This window comes from Hyperolius riggenbachi, chromosome 9 (genome assembly GCF_040937935.1).
Source record: "Hyperolius riggenbachi isolate aHypRig1 chromosome 9, aHypRig1.pri, whole genome shotgun sequence".
In the NCBI taxonomy this organism is placed as follows: Eukaryota; Metazoa; Chordata; class Amphibia; order Anura; family Hyperoliidae; genus Hyperolius; species Hyperolius riggenbachi.
The window spans coordinates 245323622-245344205 of record NC_090654.1 but is presented as its reverse complement, the minus strand read 5'-3'; the positions used below and the strand labels follow the sequence as shown (position 1 = coordinate 245344205).

Below are 20584 nucleotides of genomic sequence, written 5' to 3'. Positions count from 1 at the left end.
GGGAGCGAGGACACAGCAATGCAGGCGCAGTGGTTTTTCAGACTTTAAAGTCTGAAATTCCAGAAGTGACTGGAGGTAGTGCCGGAGCATCGGTGAGTGGCTGCGTGGGCTCAGGATGTCTGCGGGGGACCATTAGAAGCCTCGGGTAAGCAAAACTCATTTTCCCCCGACCCCCTTACAGTATTCCTTTAATTTCCTTTTAAACAATACCAGTTGCCTGGCTGCCCTGCTTATCTATTTGGCTGCAATAGTGTCTGAATCACACCAGGAACAAACATGCAAGCTAATCTTGTCAGATGTGACAACAATGTCAGTTCAGGGTCTAAGGCTAAAAGTATTAAGGTGCGTACACGCGCACTACTAAAGAGAACGACGGGTCCCGTCAGACCCTCCCGCTGGGCAGTCGTTCTCCCGACAATAATACGTGTGTACAGTCTATCTGCAGACTGATAAGGCGATTTCTGAACGATCCGCTCAGTGGGAGGGTCTGACGGACCCGTCGTTCTCTTTAGTAGTGCGCGTGTACGCACCTTTAGATGCAGAGGATCAGGAGGATAGCCAGGTACCAATAACTGGTATTGCTTAAAATAAATATGGCAGTCTCCACATCTTTCACTTCAGTTGTCTTAACTGTCCCTACAGAAAAAAGGTGACTATGATGGGGGGATTAGACTGAGATCCTCTCAAGGCCAAACTCCATGCAGATTATGTTCTGGCAGAGATTTAGATCTGGAGCTCCAGTGCTGCAAGGCGAGAATGCAATCCACTGTGCTGTCCAAACTAATGGCAGGAACAATGCACACATCTTAGGATAAATAGAAGTAGAGGAGTTTGGGTCTATAAGACTTTACATAAACAAGATCATAAAACTGTATAAAAATATATTCACAATTCTCAAACTAACCAACATATATACAGATAGCTAAAAAGTGCAAGATAGTTCCTGCCGCAGCATGTGCGCTGGATGGCTGTCACTCTGTGTATTCCCAGCATTAGTTTGGCCAAAGAGATTTTTCAGCAGATTTAATGTCTGATCGATTTTCCATTTTTCTGATCGATTTCCATTCATTTCTATGAGAAATCGATCAGAAAAACAATCGAAAATCAAATTGAACATGTCTGAAATGATCTATCTGCCAAAAAAATCTCAAGGTGTATTTCCAGCATAACAAATAGGTCTTACCTGGCTGTCTGCAGCCACTGGTCTAATCAAGTCAACTTCATCAGATGAGCAATCGTCCTGCAAGGGCACAGAGGAGATGATAAAGCAATCAGTTTTCTCAAAGTACATGCACATATGATAATCACCAGTATGTTTGTGGCTGGGTGCACAAATAGCAGAAACGCTAGTGTAGTGGGAAACGCTACGTTTTATGCAGCAATATTAGTCTACGGGACACAGAAGAAGCTGCGGAGCCCGGCGTTTGCAAGATGCATACTGTAAAAACATTTGTAGTGTTGCATATTATGCAGGATGGCTGCCAAAACGCACATAATGAAAGTCTATGGCAATGCATATGCATAGCGGTTTGCATGCTTTTTTAATGCGTTTTTTATTAAAAGAAAATAAATAAAGATCTCTGATGTATTTCCGCTTCCTGTTGTCTTCCTAGTAATTTTCATACATTAAAAAAAATGCATACAAAACGCATGTGTTTTACATTAGCGGACCTCAAACGCATGAAAAACGCATCTGCATAAAAACTGCCAACGCAAAAAAAAAAATGCTGTAAAAATGCAATAGTAATACTCAAACGCACCATCCTAAAATGCTACTTTTTGTCGCCATGTCGTGTGAACCCAGCCTGTAACACAACAGCTGGATACAGAATGATGATTTTGTCATTTCTGTTTGGTATCGCACATTTGTGTCACCCAGCATTTCCCCATGCTGTTAGCCTGTTATTGTAGTGCATTAGGCAACACTAAAACTTAACCTTAGGGGGCATACACATCCAAGTTTGATTGGTCAAGTTTGCCACTACCATGTAGTATGAACAGATTGTGTAGATATGCTCTCAAAGTATTCAAAATCTGTTGGCCCTTATACTATATGCAAGTAGTAAAATTGGTCAATCAAAATTGGATGTGTGTACTCACCCATAGTATGCCAGACACATGATCGTGAATGTATTGCCCCGTCACGGACTGAAAGTCAGCTGCATTGTTCCATTACTTGCTGCCTTACCTCCTCCCCCCACCTTAGGTGAAGCGTGTGCAAGAATACCTATGTAGAAACAGTCGTTCATACATCAACCACACTATGTGCCGGAAACTATAAAGCTAAATACTCATCTGAAGATGGATCGGGGAACCTCACAGCAACACCTCCCACAACGAGGTACCCCAATCCATCTTCCTGCGCACAAGAACACACAACAGCACACGAAAGGCGCGCATGAGAGTTCAAGCGGTTGTGGGGGAATCTTAAAGAGACTAACAAAATTTTCAGCCTTATTTCATCTATCCTAAGTTCCTATACCTGTTCTAATGTGGTCTGTCTTACTGCAGCCTTTTCTAGTTGCACAGTGGCTGTATTATCTCTGTTATATAATTGAATCTTCTTTCCTCTGACGGCTTTGTCGGGTTCAGGCAGGAATGTGCTGCTCTACTTGTGATAGGATAGAAGTTATACACACCCTCTCCACGCCCCCTGCAGGCTCTGTATGAGTCACAGACTGAGCTTCTCTCAGCCTATCACAAGCTGGTTAGAAGCCATGTCTTTTGTTTGCCAGTTTTAGGCAGTGTTTACAATTACAAGCCAGGATCGCAGTAGGGAGTGGCGGAAACAGCACAGAGGGGCCCAGGAGAAAATAATGAATAGAATGGTATGGTATGCTTTTTATTGTAAGAATTTTAGAGTACAGATTCTCTTTAAAGATCTGCCATGATGGTCTTTCGCACATCGTAAAGCATCAAGCACCTATACCCACATCACGAGATCGCAGAAACAATCGCTTAATACTTAACCAGTCTGCGACCGCCTAACACAGGATGTAGGCCGCAGAGTGGCTGGCTCGCTCGCTCCTCAGTCACACCATATTGCATAATCTCGCAAAGAGCGAGAGTAGATGGGATCACGCGCCTGCACAAGCTCCCGTCAGTAAACACAGCCGGCTGCAGTGATCAGCCTACCAGCCTGCGATCGGAGCTGGCAGGCTGTGTTTTCACAATAATTGAATAAAAGTGTATATAGCGCTGCCATCTTGTGCAGCGTTGTACAGAGGACAGCCTTGTCACTTAACTGTCCCTCTGATGGGCCCAAAATCTAATCCCTGCCATAGCCATAATTCTACATATGTTTAGTGTAGTGTATGGTTCGTAGTGTGTCTGTGTGTGTGTGTGTGTGTGGGGGGGGGGGGGGGGGGGATAAAAAGACATACATTTAAAAAAAAAAAAATTATATACATATAAATAAAACACAAATAGCAGCAGCAATCATATACCACCAAAAGAAAGCTCTATTTGTGAGAAGAACAGGGGGTAAAATTCATTTGGGTGTTAAGTTGTACGACCGAGAAATAAACCGTTAAAGTTGTAAAGTGCCGAATTGTAAAAAATGGCCTGGTCACTAGGGGGTATAAACCTCTAGGGCTTAAAGAGAACCCGAGGTTTGTTTAAAGAATGTTATCTGCATACACAGGCTGGATCTGCCTATGCAGCCCAGCCTCTGTTGCTATCCCAAACCCCACTAAGGTCCCCCTGCACTCTGCAATCCCTCATAAATCACAGCCATGCTGTGAGGCTGTGTTTACATCTGTAGTGTCAGTCTCAGCTGCTCCCCCGCCTCCTGCATTGCTCCGGTCCCTGCCCCCGTCCCTTCCCTCCAATCAGCAGGGAGGGAAGGGATGCAGGCGGGGACTGGAGTTCTGCAGGAGGCGGGGAGAGCAGCAGACTGACACTATAGAGATAAACACAGCCAGCTCTGACAAGCTGTTTGTCAGCAGCGTGGCTGTGATTTATGAGGGATTGCACAGTGCAGGGGGACCTTAGGGGGGTTTGGGATAGCAACAGAGGCTGGGCTGTATAGGCAGATCCAGCCTCTGTATGCAGATAATATTCTTCAAACCCACCTCGGGTTCTCTTTAAGTGGTTAAAAAAACAACAACACCAGAATCGGTCGTTGGAAGAATCGTGGACAAAATTGTGAGGTAGTAGTCGCACGCCGTCCAATAGAGACGAAGAGCCGCTCCAGCGGTGGGAGGTGGGCAGTGTAGCCATAGTTACCAAATAAACACAACTCACTGGTGCCAGTTGCGGACGAAGTTGGTGGGGACTGAGGACGACAAGGGAGCGATCAGGCCGGAGGGGGCTGGAGGAAGCCCCAGGTATGTATTTTTTTTTTCCTTTCATTCACCATCTCAGGTACACTTTAAGTTTTTGATATTAGGAGCGATCGGCACATGCATACTTTTGCCAGGAAATCTCAGCTGGGCGTTACTCACCAGTGCTTGCTGTAGGGATTTCTGATCGTCTTCAATCTGTTTTAGGAGTCTTCTGATCTTGGTTACGATGACATGAGTCCTCTCGTCTGACTCTGTGTAGCCACCGGCAGCCGTACTGCCGAGCAGGGAGCTGGACATCTCCTGGAGGGAGTTTGCTTGGACCTGTTTCTCCAGCAGCTGCTCTTCCAAATGCTAAAGGGGGTAAAAGGATAGAAGTTATTACAGCAATATTCCTGAAACTGAACATTACCGTATATTCAATTTTATGCAACTATTGTATTAAAAAATAAACAATTAAAACTTGTTTGTCCTTAGTGCTTGTTCTGAATATGCTCTGCAGAGAATCTGGCCTTTTTTAGAGAATGTTACCAGAACTGTTTTAAATGTTGTATCTAGGGATGCTGTTGACATGCACCTTTTTCCTACAGGACTAACTAGGGTTAGAGTTACGTATTCACATGCTAATGCAAATTGGTAGTAGCTTACTTGATCTCTATAGGAGATTGCATATTGTATCGATTGTACATACAATCAAAATTGTACTGTACTGTACACCAACCAATCCAAAAGGTTACTTTGTCACAGATTACCATTAAGCCCACTGGGTATTCTGACTGTTGACAAAGGGAACAGGAATTGGAGGGTGACATTACAAGAGGCTACCATATTTATTTCCTTTGAAATAATACCAGTTGCCTGGCAGTCTTGCTGATTTATTAGTGTCTGAGTCACACACCTTAAACAAGCATGCAGCTAATCTGAGGGGGGGGGGGGGGGGGGGGTGGTTAACTTAGGAATTTACAGTGGAGGTCCACTTGAAGATAATGTCACCAAGAGGGATAGTCAATAGGATACAAATATTTTCAAAAATGGAAGGTGGAACTCAATTGGTTCATTGTCAAGCTGCATAAACCAGCATCGTCTCAAAATGATTGGCATCCCATTAACCGTCCCTAGTCACCGTCAATAAGTGGTGGTACACCAGAGACCCCGGTACCCATTAACCGTCCCTAGTCACCGTCAATAAGTGGTGGTACACCAGAGACCCCGGTATCCGATACCAGCTCAGATACATGTGTTTGCCAGTTGCTTGAGCAACCACTCGAAAAAGCACAATAACCCCCCTCCCCCCCCCCCCCCCGCAAACACTTACAAGCCCGCCTCCTGAGACATCTTGCAGCCCTTCTCTCGCTCCTAGCGGCTTTTTGGCTTCCCTTGTGCACGGAAGCCAGTGACCAGCATCAGGCCGTGTGACACACTGAGGGCCATGCTGGAAGCAGCCAGGTGCCCAACAGAAGCAAGAGGAAGGCTGGAGGCTCTGTAAGTTATTTAAAAGCTGTAAACAACCTCCCCCCTTAAAAAAAAATACCAGTTATCCCCTCAGGCATGCTTGTTATTTGAGACTTCTGGCTCCCTGACCTGGATAAAGGGGACTTTGCTGTACTTTAACACCAGCCACCATAGTCCAATACTGTAGAGAAACACTGCTCTATAATCCCAATAGTCCGCAGGTCACATGATGCCTCTACCACAACAGCCCTCCTGGCTGGCTTACCATTAGCTGTCTCTGGCACTCCAGCAGCGCTTGTGGGTCTCCCCTGTGATCTGATGCCTGGCATTTCAGTCTATTAGATTCCGCCTCGGTCAACCACAGTAATAGTTGGTGGCTCATGTCTTGGAACTCCTGCAAAAAAACCCAAACAAACAAAAACAAAATATACACATTACATTTTAAAGGTTTGAGGCCAGCTAGAAACAACATCTGAGTAATACGGTAGTTAGCGCTCTCCCTTCACAGTGCACAGGTACTCTCTGCATGGACTGTGTGTGTTTTTCCCATGTTATGTGGGTTCCCTCCAGGTGCCGAGACTCGCTCTACATCCCCCCCAAAAAAACATATTGTTAGACTGATTTATTTTTGAATTTGCAGAGCAGAAAATGTTTAATTATCAAATAATATGAGGGAAGGCAGGGAAATGCCCAAGAATCCATTTGAATTTTAAAGGATACCCGAGGTGACATGTGACATGAGGAGATAAACATCAGGTATGCAAGTGGCAGTTCCTGTCTGAGCCAGGACTAGGCCAGACTACAGTGTGTCCCTCACTGATAAGAAATTACAACTATAAAAACACTTTCCTAGCAGAAAATGGCTTCTGAGAGCAGATAAAGTGATAGAGATAAAAAGGGTCAATAGTTCATAGATTTTAGCTCTGGCATACTTCAATGAGTGTGTTATTGAGCAAAAACAATAAAAAAGTAAAAACTGAAGAAGTAGATTTACAGTAACTATAAAATAAAACTGTGGAATATCTTAAAAAGTCATTAGCAGCAGTGAGTGACTACGAGGGCACAGGATGGCTGCATGGGGCTGGTAGAAGCCCCAGGTAAGTGAAACTTTTTTTTTTTTGCCCTGATAATTCCTTTGAGGCTGCATTTCCACTTGTGCGGTGCGAATCGCCGCGGAAAAATTCGCATGCGGATGCGAAATTCGCATGCGGGACCATGCGAATTCGCACACAAATTTGCATGGGTGATGATGCATGCGAATTTAACCATGGCAGTGCTGGTGTGCTTTTCCATTGTTTCTATGCGAATTCGCATGAAAATTCGCATACCCAAACCTCATGCGAATTTCCTATTAAATACATTGTATGCGATTCGCATAGCGGTATGCGGCATGCGAATTCTGATGGCTCTGCCATGCGAATTTTTTCTGCACAGAAAAACGCAAAGGAATCCTGACAAGTGGAAACAGTCCCATTCACTTGTATTGCTATGCGAATTTGCATGCGAAAAACGCATGCGAATTCGCGATAGTGGAAATGAGCCCTAAGAGTAAATTCGGAGCAAATGCTTAGTGTACCCGAGACAAGGGTTGATAAAAGTTTTATAACATACCTTGGGCTTCTTCCAGCTAGGAGGCTTTAGACCCCGGTGTGGGAGCGATCTGCGCGGAGGGGCCACGCAGATCGCTCCTACACCGGGGTCTAAAGCCTCCTAGATCGTCCGGTATCAGCCCAGCCCTATTCTCTGCGGACAGGCGGCGCAGGCAAGAGCTGTGTCTGTGAGCATTCTGTGCCGCAGAAAACAGGGCTGACTTCGGCAAGGGAGCAATCTGCATGGAGAGGGTGGAGGAAGCCCAAGGTATGTATAAAACTTATCAACCCTCGTCTCAAGTTCCCGTTAAGCCTGGTAAAAACATCCAATATTGATTGGCCAATGATCTGTCAATTTCACCACCTCCATGTAGTATGAGGGTCAACAGATTCTGAACAGAATGTATAAACTCTCATAAAACAAGGCAGTAGTAAAATTGGTCAGTCGCTGGCCAATCAATTTCATGTGTACCAGGCACCGCCAAACTGATCCGCTGTTCAGAGCAGCCGCTAACTGCTGCTGCAATTGCTCCAGATAGGATGATGCCTATATATGTTTAAAGTGGGATAAAACTCTGACAAAACATTCAACAATGTGTTTTCCTGCTTTTTAAATACCTATACAGTTATATTTGCTTTTGTGCACAAGTAATATTGTTTGTTTACAAATAACCAATTCTCAAAGTACAGTGCATCTGCTCTGAAAGCTGTCATTGCATTTTTTGCATAGCTGCTGTATTTATATATTAAAATCTATCTAGTGATCATTCCTCAGCTCTTTCTGCTTCTCAGCTCAGGGCAGTTCAGTTTCGACAGTCTGTTAATGTTTGCTACATGTATCTGACAAAGTAATGTAAACAAAACATAATATCACTCCAGAGGCTGCCCCACTCAGGCAAGGAGCTTTCCACTGAAGGACTAAGTAAGGCCCGGTTCACACTTGCGGTGGCCCTCCGGAATCGCCGTGCCGGAGCCGCACCGCTTGCAGAACGGACGGAACGGACGCACAGCATAGCAATGAAAGCCTATGCGTCCGTTCACATGCGTCCGTTCTGCCAAACCGGAGCCGGACCGGATCCGGGCCGGATCCGGACTCCGGCCTCCGTTCCAACATGCGCTATTTTTTCATCCGGCTCCTCCGGCAGCCGTATCCGGGGCGGAGCCGGACTGCACCATCCGGCCAATACAAACCAATGGGAACCGGAGAGCGCACAACACACTGGCTGAGAAATCCGGATGTTCTACCCCACTTCCTATGGGGATTGTTGCGGCGATATTGGATGGGGACACATGGGCAAGCATTTTGGAGTGGAGCAGCACAGCTGGATCCGGATCCGGAGATGTTGGCAGCATGTCGGAGGTGGAGGTGAGTGCTAAACAGCAGAGGGCCTGATTCCACAGGTCCCCCTTCTGCTGACCTCCCAGACCCCAACTTTTTTTTTGTTTTTAACGAACTTTTGCCAAACGGATCCGGATCGCATCCTGATGGACACCTGATGCAACCTGACCGGATCCGGATCGGATCCGGATCAGAACCGTATGGTTCCGATCCGGATCCGGTCCGGATCCGGTCAGGTCATCCGGTCCGTTTGGCAAACAACCGCTAATGTGAACCGGGCCTTATGTGTTTAACTGTTTGAATGCTGTTCTGATAATTTTTATCAGAACAGCATATATGAATAAAAAAATTTTTTTTTTGTGGTAGCAGATTTTATGTTATAAATAATATTTTAAAACTAAGAGGAAATGCTGAGATGCATACCACTTTAATAGAAAAAAAAAAGTTGTATACATTGCTCTATGAAAATTATAAACCAGAAAGATGGAAGATGAATTGTACATTTGACACTGAACTGAAATTCCAGCCAAAACCATTAATGGATATACTGTAGTAGTAAAGGCCTGTTTTTTTATCTTTTCAAATCCCCAATTCAATTACAGTATATTCTGGCGTTTAAGGCTTTTTAACCCACTAAAATCTTCTCAAAAAGTTGGGGGTCATCTTATATGCCAGGTGTCGTCCTATAGGGCGGGTGCTGAAACTCTTGAGCCGGACTGGAGAATCTGCGGTTGCCGCATACGGTGGGGGGAGCTCAAAAATGCATGAAAGCAGCAAGAACACACTTTTTTCACCCGTCTGGCCTGCCCTTGTCTCCTATTACTGTACCTCCTTCTCTGCCTCTCAGATCTCACTCCTGAGGAGTGCAGTGAAGCAGCGCAGGCACGTACGTGCGAGATCTGAGAGGCAGAGAAGGAGGTCATAGTACACAAGGGCGGGCCAGATGGGTGAAAGAGGCATGTTTGCGCTACTGTTCTGATAGTCTTGGAGACAGGGATAGCTGACCAATCCAAGCTGGCTTTGTATACAACAACCAGCCAATCGCTGGTAAGGTACATCACTTGCCATGATTGGCTGGTTGTTGTATACTTGGTACCACCAACAGTACAGCACCAGTATCTGTACCTGTTTATACAGTATAGCACCAGTACAGTATCCAAATGTCCAAGAGTCAAGAGGGGTAGTCGTATAGGACGAGTATATCCTAAAATGTAAATTTTAACTTGAAAAGTTGGGGGGGGGGGGGGTTTGTCTTATATGCCCAGTCGGAATACACGTCGGAATACACGGTACAATAAATCATCAGGTTGAGGGCCTATTACATGATACAATGAATGCACCAATGGCTTCAGATGTATAAATAAGAGGTATGTGTGGAATTTTCTGAAGGAAACACAAACAAAACGGTTGTAAACAAAACTATTCCCAAGACTGAGGGCTCGTTTCCACTGTAGCGGTGCGGAATCGCCTGGATTCCACCGCAGAAGAAATCGCATGCAGGTGTGTTTTTTTACGCGTTATTTTACGCGATTACGCATGCGATTTCGCATAGGTTAGGCTATGTGCGTTTTTAACCATGTCACTGCCTGTGTAATTTACATTGGTTCCTATGCGGAATCGCATGCGTAATCGCGTAAAATAACGCGTAAAAAACCGCATGCGATTTCCCTATTAAATACATTAGCGGCGATTCGCATGCATTCCACTAGCAGGCGAATTCGTTGGCTCTTTTGTGCGTTTTTTCACCGCTCATAAAAACGCACCACGCAAACGCTACAGTGGAAACAGGTCCATTCACTTGCATTACATGTGCGAATCTGCATGCGTTGGACGCATGCAGATTCGCGATAGTGGAAACGAGCCCTGAGGGCTAGTTCACACCAAAAGTCACTAAGCAAATTCGCAAACGGAGAGTTTGCATTTAGCGATTTTGTAGTTCTTGTGGCAAAACAGGAAGTACACTTGACCTGGAACTGAAAGGGTTTTGGCAACCCCCTCCCCCCCCCCCCAAAAAAAAACAACTGAAAATCATTCTGTTCATCGATTTTTAAAGCGATTACAATCTTTTTGTACTTTACATAGTCGCTTCCAAAATGCTTTTAAAGCTCCAGCATTTTAAAAAGCGCTTGACTAATGAGCTGTACGATTTTTTTCCCACCCCAAAAGCAAACTAAAGCGCTCTTTTGGTACCCATACATGTTACAATTTTTTCTTTTTTTCTTCCCGATTAGATATTTTAGTTTGATTATTCTGTTAGATCGAATGTTAAGATTTTTCCAACATGTCCGATCAGATTTTTATTGAAAAAAGCTGGATAATCGTTCGTTTTTCTTAAAAATTCTTTTGGACTTTCATTTGATTCAATAGTTTTGGTCAAATAAACAGGAAAATCGAACATATTTATTGTACCATGCATGGGCACCATTGGTGTGACCCAGCCGGCAGTAACCATGGGCAACTACACCAATTATTAAGTCGGCCTACCTCGCACTGAGAGAGATCGTGCTGCAGGCTCTCCCTCCACTTGTCTCGCCGATGACACGCGGCGTCCCAGCGGGAGTTCACCTCATGGAGTCTACCCAGGAGATTCCTGCTTTCCCTGTCGTCCATCTGCTGAAACTCTTTACTGCTCAGGTTTGCAGACAGAACCAGAGCTTTATAATTATCAAAGGCATTCAAAGTATCCTGAAAAAGAAAAGACATTTTCTGCTTGTAAACATGAACATTCCTTATTCTTAATGCTTCGTTGCCTCTCTTTCACCTTCACCACTTTTTTTTCATACATTACTGGTTGCCAGGGGAATTCTGAAACCGTATAGGTGTACTGAACACAATGGCCTGTGGAATTGCACAAGCCTGACTGCAGCTGCCAGCTATGCACAGTGCAGCAGATTAATAAAGCATTGCCTAAAGGAAAGGTAAACTATTTTTTTTTCAACACTAGTTTAGTCCATTTCCTCCAGGCACTCCCGCTTCCTCCCACATCCCATAAACATACAGATAAGTTAATTGGCTTCCCCCTAAGAAAACAACTGGCCTAGACTATGACTATATAGGCCTCAATTCACTAAGCAGTTTAGATTAGTCTACAGATGGTTTTTAGTCTACGGATGGTTTGGTGTAATGCTTTAGACCTGTTTTTAGAGCTGGTCTAACATTCAGCAATTACACAATTCACAAAGGCAAACAAGGAGTAACCACGCCCACTTTTTCTGACAGAGATTAGACCAGCTGATTTCTGGTTGGTAAAGTAATTATGTGAGGTATTTTAGATGTGAGGATGGAACCTTTTGAATAAATTATGCAGGAGTTTAATCGTATGCAAAGAAGAGCTCATAAAACGAAAAGGATGTCAGTCATCGCTACTTGTTTGAAAATAGCATCTTTTGATCATTTCCCCTGCTTTACACCCCTAATTACCAAATGGTTTATACCAGGTCTAAAACATTTGGTAATAGTGAATTACCCTTTGATGCCACTGACCAAACCATAAGTAGACTAAAAACCATCACTAGACTAGTCTAAACTGCTTAGTGAATTGAGGCCATAGTAGTAGGGACTAGATTGTGAACTCCTCTGAGGGACAGTTGAGGGACTACTAGACTATATATACACACAGCACTTTGGAAGATGTTGGTGCTATAGAAATACAAAATAATAATATGGTTGCAGAATTATAAGGAAATAGTGATTCTAGCCCATTACATAACGTGCTCTGAACAGTGGCCCTGCACTTGTGCAGTGTGGTGGTACACACGCCTGAAACGCAGAACCCAGGAATTTTATCAGGAAGCAGTAGATTTGGGCGCATGAGACAAGTGGACAAAAAGGGCTCCTCATTCACTCCTATTATAAATATCGTTTAACCACCCTAGCGTTCTGGACGAGCTGAGCTCGTCCAAGAAAAAGTTGCTGTTAGTGTTTAGGACGAGCTCAGCTCGTCCAGCGCTGTCCCCACTCACCGCTGTGCAGCGCATGATTTCCGCCGCCTTCTCTGTGCTGCTGCGGGGCTCCCTCTCCCTCCTGCTGGGCTCTGATCGCCGGTCCCAGGCTCCCCCGATCCTCCGGTCCCCGCTCCCCTCTTCTCTCCGCAAGCCTACGGAGATCCGGCAGTCAGGGAAGATGGCGTAGCCCAGCCACTTCCTCTGACGCCGGCTCCTGCGCCCCCTAGTGTCCGTCGCGGCGACAGCATCATTGGATTACATAGGGAAACAAACTCTATGTAATCCAATCATGCTACAGTAATTCAAAAAGTTGTTTGCACAAACACAAACACCTGTCAGCTCTCAATAAAAGCCCTGAACAGTTACTGGCTCTCCCTCTTTCAGAGTCCTCAGCGTCCAGTGTTAGTCTGTTGTCAGCTAGCATCTGTGATTTCTGTGCGATTTCTGTGCGATTACTGCTTTTTTCCAGCCTTAGCTTCGTTCATATTACTGTCAGATTGCGTATTGCTTTCCGTCTTTTTCAAGACGCTGTGATCCCTGTGCGTTTGCTTTTGCTGGTTTTTTTGTTTTGTTTTTTTTTTGTCGCTGCCCGTGACCCCGTACCCTGCTTGGGGTCATGGCCTCGTCCTCCCGGAGGCGTGTGCGTGACGAGGAGTTGCTGGATGTCCTCGAGGCAAGCGACAGCGAAGACGAGCTCCTAGAGGAATCGACAGACAGCGAGGTTCCCGGTAACCTGTCTTCGGAGACGGAGACCAGTGATGAGGAAGCCGAGGAGCCAGTGACGGTCGCACGCACCTGGTGTGAGCTGGGGAGCCCCACTCAAGCTCCGCCACCCAGGTTCCCCTTCACAGGGGCACCCGGGCAGAAGATCGCGTGCGACGAGAGTCCGCTGTCCTTTCTGGAGCTCTTCCTGACTGATGACGTCATCCGCAAGATCGTTGAGGAGACGAATCGCTATGCAGCGCAACATCAGCAGGAATCTTCTCTACCCAGGTTCTCGCGGAGCAGGAAGTGGGAACCTGTGACCAGCAACGACATCTGGGTGTTCCTGGGGCTCGTCATCCTCCAGGGAGTTGTTGGTAAGCCGCTGCAGAAGTGGTACTGGACCACTAATAAGATCCTCAGTACGCCCTTCTTTGGATCTGTTATGTCCGAGCCACGGTATACCCTCATCATGAAGTATTTGCACTTCGGAAACAACGAGGAGTTTGATGAGGCCACCCATCCTGCACCCAAGCTGAAAAAAATTTGGGACATATACCAGATGATTGTTGCGAACTTCAAGGCTGTGTATGTTCCAGATCGCGACATCACGGTTGACGAAAGCCTCATGGCATATAAGGGGAGACTGAGCTGGGTGCAATTTATTGCATCAAAAAGGGCACGCTTTGGGGTGAAGTCGTTTATGTTATGTGAGGCCAACTCTGGAACTCTGTAATTTACACGGGCAAAGGCACCAAATTTGCCCCTCAGTTCAGCCAGTTTGGGTGTGCCACCTCCTCTGCCCTAACCCTAATTGAGCCATTGCTGGATCAGGGGTACTGCCTGACGACAGACAATTTCTACAGCTCCCCTGAACTTTTTGATTACCTGGTCCAGCATAAAACCGATGCCTATGGTACCTTGAGGGCTAACCGTCAGAATCTGCCGCCGGCCTTTTCTGCCAGGAAGCTGAAAAAGGGGGAGGTCGTTGCCTGGCAGAAAGGCAAAATGATGGCTCTAAGGTGGAAGGACAAACGTGATGTATGTGTCCTCAGCACTATTCATAATGTCGAGACTGTCCGCACCACCAACAGGAGTAAACAGGAGGTGGATAAACCCAAAGCCATACTGGATTACAACAACACTATGGGGGGTGTGGACAGGGCTGATGGAGCCATGACTTTCTATCCGGCTGTCCGCAAGCAGCAGCGGAAATATTATAAAAAAAATTTCCGCCACTTACTTGAGCAGTGTTTGTGGAATGGCTATGTGCTCTACAAGAAAAGCTGTGTAAGGCCTGTACCCCACCATGACTTTGTCTGGCAGCTGACGGAAGCAATCTGCACGAAGTACCCCGCACCAGAGTCAACATCTAGACCGGGGCGCAGGGCATCATATGTCGTGAATCCGGCACGGCTTTCAGGGAGACACTTTGTGGAGTACTTGCCACCGACCCCACAGAAAGCAAACCCTACAAGAAGGTGCGTTGTTTGCTGCAATAAGAAGGACAAGGATGGCAAAAAGATGCGGAAAGAGACCCGCACTTACTGCCCAGATTGTGACGTGCCACTTTGCGCATTACCATGCTTCAAGATCTACCACACTAAAGAAGTGTTCTAAGGTATACTTGTACCCTGTATAATTTTGTTTCTGCCTTCATTTATTTATTTCTGCATTGATTTATTTATTTCTGCATTTTCTTTATATTTCTGCATTGAGGAAAAATGCAAGGTATTTCAGTTAGTTATTAATAAATTTTATTTTATTTTTGACAAGAATTAGTGTTTGACACTTTTATTATACTCAGAATGTATACTAAACTCCTGCTTGGCTCATTTTGGTAAGTTACAGGAAAAAAGGTGCTGAAAATTAAATGTACCGCTTTTTGCACAGAAATCCTTGGGAATCAGAACGCCGAGGTGGTTAATGGGCGCCGAACAGGGAAAAAAGGGCTCCGGAGATTATTAACGTTTTACAAACGGCGCCCGGAGATTTTTAAGGTTTTATAACTATGTTAGTGATTTAGTATCTTTATAAACGTTATTCGTCACGGGCTCATTTTGTAAATTTAAATCATCACAATTTCTAAAACATTATTATCCACCCAAAAAAATTATTTACATTTTTTTTTTACATTTTTTATTTATTAATGTTATTTATGTTATTTATTTATTATTATTATCCATAGGGGGTCTTAGGTTTAGGCTCCACCAGGGGGGTCTTAGGTTTAGGCACCACCAAAGGGGTCTTAGGTTTAGGCACCAACTGGGGGGGTCTTAGGTTTAGGCACCAACAGGGGGGTCTTAGGTTTAGGCACCAACAGGGGGGTCTTAGGTTTAGGCACCAACAGGGGGGTCTTAGGTTTAGGCACCAACTGGGGGGTCTTAGGTTTAGGCACCAACTGGGGGGTCTTAGGTTTAGGCACCAACTGGGGGGTCTTAGGTTTAGGCACCAACTGGGGGGTCTTAGGTTTAGGCACCAACTGGGGGGTCTTAGGTTTAGGCACCAACAGGGGGGTCTAGGGGTTAGGGATAGGTACAGGGAGGGTTTTTAATAAACGTAAATACAAGTTTCACTTTACAAACAGGGAAGATTAACGTTTTACGAATTGCCGATCTCATACACATTATTTAGTGATTTATAAATTCTTAAAACACTATTTGTAAACGAAATTCTACACAATATTTCTATAAACGATAATACTGTTTATCGTTTACACCACGCGCCCTTTTTTCCCGACGCCCTTTTTTGATGTACGCATTTTATCATAGGGGCACTTAGACTTAAGTATGCTTTGTCCAGAGTAAAATGAGCCATAAATGACTTTTCGCCTATGGTGCTGTCAGTAAGTAGTAGAAATCTGACATAAGCGACAGGTTTTGGACTAGTCCATCTCTTCAAAGGGGATTCTCAGCAAGGCTTTTATACTTTATGAAGATATTCCCTAAAAGGAATTTAAACAATGATGCTGGCCAGCTTCCCTGCTTGCTAAACAGTTTTTTTGGCAGTTGGACAGAGCAACTGCCATTCACTAAGTGCTTTTGAAAATAAATAAATCCCTGAAAATCCCCCATGAAGAGATGGATTAGTCCAAAGACCGTCGCGTATGTCAGATTTCTAGTACCTGCTGTAAGTGACAGCAACATAGGAGAAAAGTAATTTATGGCTCATTTTACTCTGGAAAAAAAGTACTTCTTATTTGTTTGTTTACACAGATTTTAATTTTTTTTTTTTTTTTTGCAATAGTGCCACTTTAAGTAGGATTAAAATGATAATAGGCTGAAGTCAAAAGTATGCATCTAAATAAATTGTAAACGATTAAAAAAATGCTTTTGTAAGCAGAAAACCTTAAGGTAGCCACTAACGATACAATTTACCGATCTCTTATGAAGGATTCTTTGTATCAGCAATCAAAAATTATCTTTTGGGACCCCTAAAAGAAAAAAATCTCCCAACCCATTCAATCAGATTGATAAAATTGATCCGATTTTTCAGATCAATCCCGTCAATCGGATTGGTAAGGAGATTTTTGTCCATTAGTAGTCCTAAACTATCATCTTCACTCATTCATACGAATAGTCGTTCATAAACGATCAATTGAAAAATTGTATTATTAGTGACCATCTTTACTAAAATCTTCACACTTCAACCTGAAAATGGGTTTAAAGTGTCACTGAAGTATGGCTGCACATTTATAGAGTATCTGTCTCGGGACTGACTGTTTCTCCATTGGCTCTAAACCTCCATAATATTTTGCACAATGAACTACAAAGCACAAGAACAACTGTTGAACCCCATGGAGGAATGAGAAGTAGTTAGAAGGGGCTGCTGTTACAACATACCTCCCAACATAAGACGATAAGAAAAAGGGACACTCCCCTGCCACACCCCTAATCACGCTCACCATAAAGGTTTCATAAGAAAAATAGGTTTTATACTTCAAACTACACTGGTTCTTTCTATCCTGGGTCATTTTCCTTCATATTAACATTTAAATACAAGAAATATATCAATTTAATTGAAAAAAGTTTAGAGTCCGTTAAAGAGAACCCGAGGTGTGTTTAAAGAATGTTATCTGCATACAGAGGCTGGATCTGCCTTTACAGCCCAGACTCTGTTGCTATCCCAAACCCCACTAAGGTCCCCCTGCACTCTGCAATCCCTCATAAATCACAGCCATTCTGTGAGGTTGTGTTTACATCTGTAGTGTCAGTCTCAGCTGCTCCCCCGCCTCCTGCATAGCTCCGGTCCCTGCCCTCCAATCAGCAGGGAGGGAAGGGATGCAGGCGGGGACTGGAGTTCTGCAGGAGGCGGGGAGAGCAGCAGACTGACACTATAGAGATAAACACAGCCAGCTCTGACAAGCTGTTTGTCAGCAGCGTGGCTGTGATTTATGAGGGATTGCAGAGTGCAGGGGGACCTTAGGGGGGTTTGGGATAGCAACAGAGGCTGGGCTGTATAGGCAGATCCAGCCTCTGTATGCAGATAATATTCTTCAAACCCACCTCGGGTTCTCTTTAAACACATTTCTCAGCAGAAAAATACATATATTCACACAGCTCTGTACATCAGTCCTGAAAGAGGGACACAGGGATCATGTTCCCAAAAAGGGACTGTCCCTCCAAAAGAGGGGCAGCTGGGAGCTATGGTTTCAATGGGGGGAGGGGGGGAATCGTTTAAGGTACTCATACACTAAGTAAATTTCCCGCTGGTATACAGCAGATTTGATCACTGTGATGCTGAAATAGTTAATGCAAATGTTGACCGATCAACAGATTTCCATCCAAAATTGATCGATTCAGTTGATCTGTCCAAGCAGAAAATGTTGCTCGATCGCCGGTGGGTAGGGAGCGCTAAGTTAGCGGCGTTCAATTGAAAGACAACCGACGCAGCAACACATCACCTGTCCGTCGGCACGAGTTCCCGGGTCCATGCCTTTCTCCGGCTGGCCTTCTTCTCCATCTTCTCTTCACTTCCTGTTGCGTCCTGTGAGAAGGGGAAGTTCAAACAGTACAGCGCCCTCTGCTGTTTGAGCTTACGCTCGGGACAGGAAGTGAAGAGAAGATGGAGATGAAGGCCAGCCAGAGAAAGGGACCCGGGAACTCGCACCTGCGGACAGGTGATGTATTGCTGCTGGCCGTGGGGGAGGTGAGGCAGGCAAAGGCAGTTCCGCAGGCTGTGAATCGATTTCAGCTGAAATCGATTCAAACTCTGTGTGCAGTGTATGGGCAGCCAATAAATTCCCTCTGTGATCAGATTCGATCAGAGAGGCATCTATCTGTTGGTCAATCTGGTGGCAGTCGACCAGTCTATGGTAGCCTTAACCGTAATCTGCCCAGCCTGTCCTGCATTATTTCTCTTCTTCACACTTCTGCATTACGTAGAGCTGTACTCAGATGGCCGAGTAAAAATAGCACCTTTTAGTTGTTTGTGAAGAAGCACCTGCACCTACTTACATTAGCGCCAATGGCAGAGTTCAGACAGGCAGGATTGTTCAAGCCTGAAATTGCACTGTTTAGGAAACAGCAGCTGCAAGGTTTTGCGGAGGCTCTTTGTGCTCAGATGATGTAATTGAAGTGAATGGGAGAGGCCTCCAACTGCCTTAAAAGCTTTGGCTCTTTATTCTATGGATATGTTGAGAGATTTTTTTTTTTTTATTATTATCTTTTTTATATACGATGTTAAACAACAAACAAACTGGAGAACAAAAGAATGGAATGCTGAGAGGTATTCAAGGTTGTTCAGTAGCCACTTACGTCATTGTGGGACCCTGAACATTCTGCAGAGCGCCAAGAACATGACATTAGTTTTCCTTTATGTTTTAAAGTGTACCAGAGATGATCTAAAATAAAAGTTTTCTACATACATGGGGCTTCCTCCAGCCCCATCCGCATAGATCGTTCCCACGCCAATGTCCTCAGCCTTCTGTATCGCCGGTACCAGGTCCCACAACTTCAGCCAGTCTGCGCAAGAGAAGTGCGCTCTCTACGTGTCTCTCCGGCAGCCGCGTGGGAGCGATCCAGGCGCATGGGGCTGGAGGAAGCCCCAGGTATGTATAAAACGTATAGATTGTCTCTGGTTTCCTTAAATGTCCATCTGAACACAGCCTACATTCTTTAAATCAGACATAATCTAAAGGTAGCCATACATCTAGCGATGATGGGCAGATGCGACCACAAGACTAATTGGATCTGATTGGAGAGAGATCTGTCGGCTGCTCATACACGCAGGCCATGTAGACTGCAATCTGGAATTAATCTTCTGACACCATATCTGCCACTGTCCCCCTAATGTTCAATCTGGCCTCTCGGTGCCCAGTGCACTATACATTACCTGTCTGTGTCGGCCGCTGGCCCCAGGCTCTGTCCTCCGCCCATACATGTTCCCTACGTGTACAACGGCAGCCATGTGGGGCGCATGTATGGACGTAGGGCGAAGCCTGAAGCCAGCGGCCGACACGGACAGGTCATGTACCGTGCACTGGGGGGCATTGAACATTAGGAGGGACAGCATCGGGGGTTTCTTCGCTAGTCCCTATATCGATTGCCGTTACCGCTGTGTGCCCGATTGACCGTGCAGACCAGACATCTTGCAGTATATATCATCGACATGCTTGGCCCAAAATTGGTTGCATAGAGGATCGGACGTGCACTTGATGGCACCGATTTTCATCCAATTCGATAATTATCGAATCTGATGGTCAATCAGCTGCCAAGTACATAGGTGTATGGGCACCTTAAAGGATACCCGTGGTGACGTGACAACATGAGATAGACATGGGTATGTACAGTGCCTAGCACACAAATAACTGTGCAGTGTTGCTTTTTTCCTTCTCTGCCTGAAAGGTTTAACAATCAGGTATGTAAGTGACAGTTCCTGTCAGTCAGGACTGGGTCAGACTACTGTGTCACCCTCACTGATAAGAAATTACAACTATAAAACAGTAACTGTAACAGAAAATGGCTTCTGAGAGCAGAAAAAAGATAAAAGGGGTCAATAGTTCATAGATTTTAGCTCTGGCATACTTCAATGAATGCGCAAGCAATGAAACAGTGAAAAAAACTTAAAAAGTAGATTAAAATATAAAATGAAACCGTGGGATATCTAAAAAAGTCATTTCTAGAAGAAAGATGCTAGATGTAATTATGCATCTTATCAGTTTCTTTTCACCTTGGGTGTCCTTTAAGCCTCGTAGTTGTGCTAGATGGTTCTCAGTTTGGGCCGCCTGTTAAGAATTTAGCATGTGTACAGCAGACCCTGACCCCCCCCCCCCCC

The 20584-nt window shown here is 45.0% G+C and overlaps 1 protein-coding gene across 7 annotated transcripts in view; it reads right to left on the bottom strand.

Moving 5' to 3' along the window:
• The window catches only part of SYNE2 (spectrin repeat containing nuclear envelope protein 2), a 573116-nt gene that overhangs the window by 6801 nt on the left and 545731 nt on the right, over positions 1-20584 (bottom strand). For all 7 annotated transcript variants that reach the window (XM_068254236.1, XM_068254237.1, XM_068254238.1 and 4 more), the window contains 4 exons: positions 11148-11348; positions 6001-6129; positions 4446-4637; positions 1184-1240 (listed from right to left, as the gene is read on the bottom strand). In XM_068254236.1, coding sequence (XP_068110337.1) covers positions 1184-1240; positions 4446-4637; positions 6001-6129; positions 11148-11348 — 579 coding nt within the window. The remainder of the gene's footprint in view (positions 1-1183; positions 1241-4445; positions 4638-6000; positions 6130-11147; positions 11349-20584) is intronic.